Source organism: Phoca vitulina, unplaced genomic scaffold (genome assembly GCF_004348235.1).
Source record: "Phoca vitulina isolate PV1807 unplaced genomic scaffold, GSC_HSeal_1.0 scaffold2, whole genome shotgun sequence".
Classification (NCBI taxonomy): domain Eukaryota; kingdom Metazoa; phylum Chordata; class Mammalia; order Carnivora; family Phocidae; genus Phoca; species Phoca vitulina.
In genome coordinates, this window is record NW_022589705.1 from 67982185 (window position 1) to 67990872 (window position 8688).

At 52.4% G+C, this 8688-nt stretch overlaps 1 protein-coding gene across 1 annotated transcript; it reads left to right on the top strand.

Moving 5' to 3' along the window:
• Nucleotides 1-955: 955 nt before the first annotated feature.
• On the top strand, nt 956-8006 carry LOC116638648 (L-amino-acid oxidase-like). The gene is made up of 7 exons (XM_032414755.1): nt 956-962; nt 2648-2862; nt 3304-3416; nt 4509-4710; nt 5231-5299; nt 5453-5652; nt 6218-8006. Exons 1-7 carry the CDS (start codon nt 956-958, stop codon nt 7008-7010), a joined length of 1599 nt encoding a protein of 532 aa, XP_032270646.1. The 3' UTR covers nt 7011-8006.
• Nucleotides 8007-8688: the final 682 nt, after the last annotated feature.

Here is an 8688-nt window from a genome sequence, read left to right on the forward strand (position 1 = left end):
ACACACAGCATTGACATAATAAAGCAAGATTTGAACCCAGTTCTGTCGGACTCCATTGCTGGTATCCTTTCCCCTACGCCACCCCTGGTAACCAGGATCTGAGTCCCGTGCCCCCGATGCCAAGTGCTCCTACCTGCCTTCCTCCCCAGCCCCATGCTGCTAGACTGGTGCGTGCTTCCTGTCCACTTCTCTCACCAGCCAGCCTGTCCCCACCCGCACTGTATACAGAGAGAACAAAGAGCTAGCCTTGGTGTCACAGCCAGCTGGCTTGATTCCCCAGAAGAAGGAATTCCAGTGCCAGAGAAGCCAGCCTGTGTCTACGGAAGCCCCAGAGGACCCAGAGGAAGAGGGGCAAAAAAACACTCCCCCACTGCAAATGGGCCAGGCCAGAGATGTCTGCCCAGCCTGCTGAGGGAGCCCCTGAAAAGGGCAGGACCGGCACAGTCCTCCATGGGAACTCCTGGCCAGAAGCCCCACCTCGGACAGACTAACAGTAGAACAGAAGGCTCACGGTGAGACAGCAGTAGAACTAGACGTTCTCTGCTGGGAGCAGTCGGGAACTTTGACCTGGGCCAGGATCCCGGACGCTGGCCTTCCAAAGCAGCCCAGACACTTAGCCTCAGTCCTCACCCATTTCCTGGGAGATGGTTCCAGCAGGTTTGGGATGGCCCACGGCTCCCACAACCCCGCCTCCCCACTGGTACCCAGGGGCTGGGGACTGAGCTGGGAGAAGGGGTTTTCCCTCAGAAGGGAGATGGGCCAGGAGGAAGATGAGGCCAGGGATCGTCTGAGTCACCATGGTCTTTTCACCAGGAGGGCAAGGCTTCTCTGCTTGGCCCAGCCCTGGGGGCAGGCTGGTGGGATGCGGCCAGCCACTGCTGGGGTGGAGCTGGCTCCTCATAAGGAGGGGGAGAGCTGCCCCAGACTCAGTAGGAGCTGCAGGGCCACGGCCAAGATGAGGGGTAAGTGGGGTGCCTCCTCTAAATCTGAGAGTGAGGCACCTGAGGGAGGAAACAGGGCAAGGAGCTAGATGGAGGGAGGGGGTTGAGATGGGCTGGAGGGAGAGTCTGGGCATAGGGCCATGCAAAAGGAAAAGCAGAGGGACTGAGACAGGACAGGGCTAGATCGGGGGCTGCACATAGGTCCAGGTGTTGAAAGGGAGTCAAGAGAATGTGTCCAGGTCAGGATAATGAGTCTGGGAGTTGGGCCCATTCACGGGGAAGGACATGGGGCCTGAGACAGGAATGGTGGTAGCTCAGGGAGATGGGAGAGTTTGTCAGGGGCAAGAATGGATTTGGGAGGTTGAGGTAGGCCTGGAAGGTGGGGAGAGGGGGTGAGGGTTGGGGATCTCTGCCACGGTGCATGGTCACCCTCTCTTCTTTTCTGAGGAGTCACCCCTGCAGAAGGTTCTCCCAGCATTTGGAAGGGCCTGCACTGGGAGCCAGCTGGGTCTCCTGCCCCTCTTCAGTGGGTGGTCCCTGGAGATCCCTTTCCTTCAGTGCGCCTCGGGTGGCCGGCATGGACAAAGGCTGGACTAAGGGGGTTCTCACCCACCCCCAAATCCTATAGGGCTGGTGCAAGGGGGTACAGTGCGTCACAGCTCCTGGCTGTTCCCCGTCAGAGCAGGTGACACCCAGGAAGCCACACAGCCTCTTGTTGCAGACTCCCAGGTGAATCTCTTTGTGCATCAGAGCAGTTCATTGTGGAGACGAAAACCACGTCACTCTGGACTCATTGCGTGTTACGTATTAACTACGGTTTCCCGTCTTGGCTGCCCATGAGGAAAGCTGGAGGGATGTGAAAGAATACTGTGAGGCTGGAGAAGAGCAGTGGGCCTGCCAAGGTCCCATGGGGCACTGGCGACACCACTAAGAAACTGATCACAGCTCCCCCCGAAGAGAAGCGAGCCTCACAGACTCTTGCTTTCACACACCCATGCCCTCATTGGCATGGCATTGGCATTGAGAATGCACACATTCTCAAAGGACAGAGACACCCTCTGGCTCTGCCACCCAACCTCATGCTCAAACACACTCACAGAATCACACACAAGAACACCGGCAACCACTTTCCTTCTCAAACTCCAGCAAATGCATGCATGTCACGCTCACTCTTCGGACCCAGGCCACACACACCCACCTCGCTGTCCCATACAGATTCATCCACACATTTGCTCAGGGGCCCACACCATGCCACAGACACACCCCCTCCCATGAAATCACAGATGATGCACAGTCTTACAGGGCAACAATCACAAACTCATGATCGCTGCAACTTACATCACAGACAGGCTCACACACACACACACACACACTCACCATCAGAAGCAGGCATATTCACAGTCAGAGCTGACCCTGGACACACTCATGAGTTTCCAATCACGTGCACACACATGAACACACGCATTCACGTTTACCATCGCACAACTAACACCAGCACAGTTCACACATACATCCGTACCCCACATAACACAATCGCCCCCACATAGACACAATCAGAAACGCACATGTTTACAACCCCACACTTGACAGATACTGTTTCACCGCACCACCCCTGCTCGTTCACACGGCCACGCTCCTCCTGGGTAGGGCAGCACATAGAGCCTGGGCTCCAGAAAGACAGCCCCCAATTCCCTTCTCCGCCACAGGAATCCTGATCCTGGGGCTCCTATTGGCTACTCCCAGCTGCCTTGGCTACTTGGAGGACCTGGCCAAGTGCCTTCAGGACCCCGAATATGAGTCCAGTCTTGTCACGGCGCAGGAGGGACTCCACACCTCCCCAGTGCCCAAGCGCGTGGTAGTAGTGGGAGCTGGTATGTCAGGCCTGGCGGCGGCCAAGGCCCTCCAGGATGCTGGCCACCAGGTGAGCAGATCTTGGAGGGGTTTCAATCCTTTGCCTCCAGTTTGCTTTCTTGGGCGGGAAAAGGAAAAGAGAGAAGATACAGCCAGCTCTTAGATGGCTGCTCATAACTGGCTGGGTCTCTTAGCCCTTAGTTATGGTTCCTCAAAACTCCAGGCTCCCCCAAGACTTGACCCTAGCTGCACTTGTGTTCTCATGGAAGCAAAGTGGAGAAGAGTTGTGTTAACAAGAAAAGGCCAAGAGGCACTCGGTCCCCCATGGAGCATTCTGCCCCACTTACATTACTCAGGACCCTCCCCGCCTCCATCTGGTTATTCTGCACATTCAAGGAACCTACTGCTGGAAATTCTGGACTACAGCCTGTGGCGGGATGGAGATGGGTGTACGGGGTGGGAGAAGGGAAAGCATGATGCTGAGAACAACAGCAGGTCCTCTGGACCCCAGGTAACCATCCTGGAAGCCAGCCACCACATCGGGGGTCGAGTCAGCACATTCAGGAACGAGCAGGAGGGCTGGTACCATGAACTGGGGCCCATGCGACTCCCAAAGTCCCATAGGTAAGTCCCAGGGAAGGAATGGGCAAAGGGCAAGCAAGAGGAATTAGGTGGTGGGGAGGGGGAAGGACAGGGGCCCTTGCTGCTACAGTGTCAGAGTTTCTCAGATCCACTGTCTCATGTGGTTCAATCCTGCAAGTTGGGACCAACACTGGTCTCCCATTTGACAGGGAAGACCGAGGTTCAGAGCCCAGGGTCACACAGAAAGTGGTAGGTCCCAGACTAATAATAATAGTTACCATTAATTCATCAAATGGTGTACTTCAAATATGGACAGCTTCTTATATGTCAATTATACCCCATTAGGCTACAAAATAATAATAATAATCCTATCAGCTGACATTTGTTGAGCACCTCTATGTGCCAAGTGCCGTGCTGAATGCCACATGTGCATTATTTCATCTGATCCTCTTATTTTTCCCAGTTACAAATCAAAAAACTGGGCTCAGAGATATTAAGTGACTCATCCAAGGTTCTCCTAGGAGAAAGTGACAAAGCTCCTCTTCAAAATCAAGGAGGCAACTGGCCCAAAAACATACACTCAACCCCTACGCTCTAACTGGCTCCTGGAACAGAACCCAGCCCCTGGTTCTGAGGCTTCTAAGACAAAAGAGATCCTTCGCCCAGTGTCCCACAGACCTCCAAAAATATGATTACTTTTTTGCCTTAAGTGTAAACTGAACCCAAGTCTTCCCTCCAAACACCACCAAAAACAAAAACAAAAACAAAAGGAACCAGCCCAAACTAGGAGTCTTTAGATTTGGTCTCACCTTCCTTAGAAATGGAAGATGGGATTTCAAATACTGTCTGAAACTAAAGGCCTTGGTCTCTACTTAAGTCCTGTACTCAGGGATTTCTTACAGGGCTTTCCTTGGGTGATGGGTAAACTCTGTCCTCACGATCTTCCTTGGGGCAAAAACAGAAGGAAAAGAATTAATACCACAACATGAGGAAGCAGAGTTAGAGTTGAAAAACAGTCCGAGCTCCCTGGGCACATGAAGAAACTCGTTTCCCTGGAAATGGCCTCTATAGTCAAGCCAGCAGGAACGAGGTGTCACTGGGAGAGGTGCCATGTTACACCTGTATCTGCTCCAGGCTGGTTCATACCTACATCAAGAAGCTTGGCCTGAAGCTGAACAAGTTCATATCATATGATGGCAACACCTGGTACCTCATCAAAGGACAACGCTATCGCTCCAGGGAGGTCCAGAACAATCCAGAGGTCCTGGGCTATTCCGTGAGCCCAACGGAGAAGGGCAAAAGCCCTACAAATCTCTTCTACCAGTCCATTGCCAAGGTGCCTACTGCCTCACCCCTCCCAGGGTCGGGAAAGAACAAGTTCTGGCCCCAGGTCACCTGGCAAGTTAGTGGATAGACCCAAGTGGCCTGGTTCCCACTCCAGCACCCTTGTGATTGGTCTCTCCTCTAATGTCCCCTAAGAATGTTGCCACCCTGTCCCTAGTGCCCAGCCCCATCTCTTTCCCTGTCCCTGGTGGTCTAATGGCTTACTGCTTGATGGTGACAGTGGAAGGAAGGGGAATCACCAGATAACCCAGTCCTCGGTAGCGAATCAATCTTCCTGGATTGCAGTGAATGTCTTCCCCTTAAATTTCAGTCTCCAAAGGTCCTTCAATGAAAGGGAGACTTAGGAGGAAAAAGGAACATTTAGGAGCTCTTGGAAGCATCCTTCCCCTGGTCTTTCCATTCCCCACCGCCTTGTTCCTCCCCTCTTTAAAGGGACATCCAGAGAAGGCAGGAGTCCTGCCACTGGCTCTGTGGCTTTAATCTCAGCTCTTCCCCTTTCTCCCCTTTTGCAGCTCAAAGAAAATCTGAACAACTTCAACTGCAGCCACCTGCTGTCCTTTTATGATTCTTACTCCACCAAGGTATGTGAGGCACAGAAGTCCCAGGATAAGGGTGGAAGGGGTCTGTGCTCAGCCTAGCCCCCTGGGGTTGTCCCCTGATGACAAGGACCTTCTCTTCCCGCTACCAAAGTCTTCACTTTCCTGGAGTCCAGTCTTGCCCCTTGCCTGCCCTAGGCCCCTGCTGAAGCCCCTTCCTACATGCGGGGCCCTCCATCTGGAGCTTCTACCTCTCCACAGGCTTACTTGGTGAAGGAAGGGATGCTGAGCGAAGGAGCAGTAAAGATGATCGGGACTGTGATGAATGAGGATTCTGGATACTATAAGTCCTTCCTAGAGTCCCTGTGGGATAGCTTCATCTTCTCCCAAAGTAACAAGTAAGGCCAACTGGGACCAGGGATGGAATCTGCTCCTCCTCCACCTCTCAGAGCAGAGAAATGGAACTATGATTACTGGGTAGTCACTATGTGCCAGGCACAGTGATAAGCACTTTCCAAAAAATTGTCCCATTGAATCACCTGGAAGGTTGGTACTATTATTCAGAGCCATTTTACAGGTGAGGATGCTGAGGCTCAGCGGAATTCTATAATTTACCCAAGGTCACATAATGGGTGAAAGCTGGAGCCAGAATCCAAACCCAGGTCTGTGGGACTCATCCTGGGACACAGGACTGTATGGTAGCTGAATCCATGGGCTGTGGGTCTAGACTGTGGGTGTCATCCTGGGACAGTCCCTCTCCACCAGGTAACAGTTTCCCAAAGTATAAAATTAAACAATGATCCCTCTCTCACAGAGACTAGCTAAGGAGATGTATATGAAGCATCCAGCACAGGTTGCAGGAAGCTAGTTTCCTTGCTTTTCAGACCAGGAAGGCTGTCAGCAACTCAGCAAAGGGGCCCAGTGCCCCCACACTCCCCCTCTGCCCTCCCCTCACCCCTGCAGCTTTTCCGAGATCACCGGTGGCTTCGACCAGCTCCCCAAAGCCCTCAGCGCTAGCCTGAAGCCTGGCACCATCCGCCTGGGCTCCAACGTGGAGACGGTAGTGAGGGATGGGCCTGAGGTCCGGGTCTCCTACCAGCTGGGCAAGTCCAGGTGGGCGCTGAACACCCTCACCGCGGACTTTGTCATCATCACGGCCTCAGCCAAGGCCACGCGCCTCATCACCTTTAAGCCACCGCTCTCCCCAGACAAGACGGAAGCACTCCGCTTGGTGCATTACACCAGTGCCACCAAGGTGATCCTGGCCTGTGAGGAGCCCTTCTGGGAGCGGGATGGCATCCGGGGTGGGGTCTCTGTCACCGACAGGCCCTCGCGCTACATCTACTACCCCAGCCACAGCTTCCCCAGTGGCAAGAGCATCCTGCTGGCCTCTTACACCGTGGACGATGACTCTCTCTTCTTCACATCCATGACGCACGAGCAGTTGGAGGATGTGGTCCTGGAGGACCTGGCGGCCGTGCACCAGATACCCAAGGAGGAGGTGCGGCGCATGTGCCCCTCCTCCGTGGCTAAGCGCTGGTCTCTAGACCCCCTCACCATGGGTGCCTTCACTGAGTTCACACCCTACCAGTTTATCGACTATTCACAGGAGCTCTTCAAGCCCGAGGGCCGCATCCACTTTGCAGGCGAGCACACCAGCCTGCCCCATGGCTGGATAGACACTGCTATCAATTCCGGCCTGCAAGCGGCCAGGAATATCCAGGCTGCTGTGGATGAGGAGGCCACAGGAGAGTAGAAGACATCCACTCACACCCAGAACCATTTCTAACCTAGAGAGAAACCCCTGAGGGAATCTGGCAGGAAAAGGGCTGGGAGGTGGGAGTTGGAGGCAGAGACCCAGGAGAGAGGTCACCGTTAGTCCCCCTGGCCCACAAGCAAGAATCTAAAAATGTGGAAGAATCAGCTGTCAAGTCCACAAAGAATCACTCCCTTTCCTGCTTCTCTCCCCTGCCAGGCCTTGAGGAGGGAAGCAACTGAGTCAACATAGATGGAGGGTAGGAACAAATCAAGGATGGTGAGCACTAGAATCAGCCCTTAGCTTGGATTGTCTCCTGCTGCGTAATCGTAACAAGCAAAAGAGAAAAGCTCCAACAGTGCCCTAATTTCTGTCATATACAACCAGAAGCTTCCAAAGGAACAGACAAACCCCAAACCATAGCAATGTTAAACCACAGATTAGCCACACACAAACCCACAGAGCATATAAACCCCATCATTGCGTGCCTGAGCTGGGAGCCTCACATCTTGGCCCAACATGAAATCTAGATGGATGGGAGAGATAAGGGTTCTTCTCTGTTCTTTTTGAGCTTGCAAGAGCAGGAACTTGGCTTCCTAGAGACACCTCCTGGCCCATAGACTTTTCCTTTTCACTCTTACCTCCCCATCACCAACCAGACCCCCCCACACACACACCTCTGCCTGTCCATCCTACACATCCCCCGGGGAGGACACAAAGCTCCATTCTCCATACTTCCACTCTGCTCTTCTTTAGCAGAAGAGCCCTGTCCTTCCAGACCCAACTAACTTATTCCTCCTCCCCGAATCCTCTCTTAACAGCCGCACCCAAACCCCAGGGATCTTTCTCTCTTTCTTAAACCTCCACCCTTCCTCCCTAGAGTCCCAAATGTTTGGACTGTGGATCTTCCCATGTTATTATGTAATTACTTTGTGAGGGCATATTATCTGCCCATCTACACTGAGAGCCCCAAGGGCTGGGATCATATCATGTATGCTTCGGTTAATTTTCCCCCATAAACAATATATGCTATTTCCCTCACCCTCTCAATAAATATTCATTTTGCATCTACCATGTGTCAGGCAATGTGCTGAGTGCCAAGTACAAAGAATAAGCTGCATTATTCAATTGAATCAAACCTCCAACTCTACCTGTGTCCCCATACCTCCAATGATCAGCTTCCAAATATGGCTCATTTTTTATCCCAATTTCTTGGGTATTTGGGTCCAATCATGCAAAAGAAAGAAGTAAATAAAGGGGTAAACTCTTTCCCTGGAGAACATTCCTACCAAGGTGACCCTGGAAGACTCTGAAGACCAGCATGATGCAGGGAGTGCTATGTCTTGAGACTGGCATATTGCATAGAAGGAAAGGAATAGAGAAAGGAAACTCACATTTTCTTACTGCATTTTGGTCTCTTGTTAAAATCCCAGCTGGCTTTATTCCAGTTTTTCACTCACCTCTATATTAGTCAGGACTTTTTCAGTTACAAGTGCTGGAAACCAAACTCAGACTAGCTTAAAGGAAATGAAATGTTTTAGCTCACATATCTGGAAAGTCCAGGGTGAAGCTCACTTCATCCAGGCTGATTGGGTTTAGGCATTAATGAATTGTCATTAAGGTTCTCTCTCTTTCCACCTCTTGACCCTTAGCTAACTTAGCTTCTGTATTGAGTTAA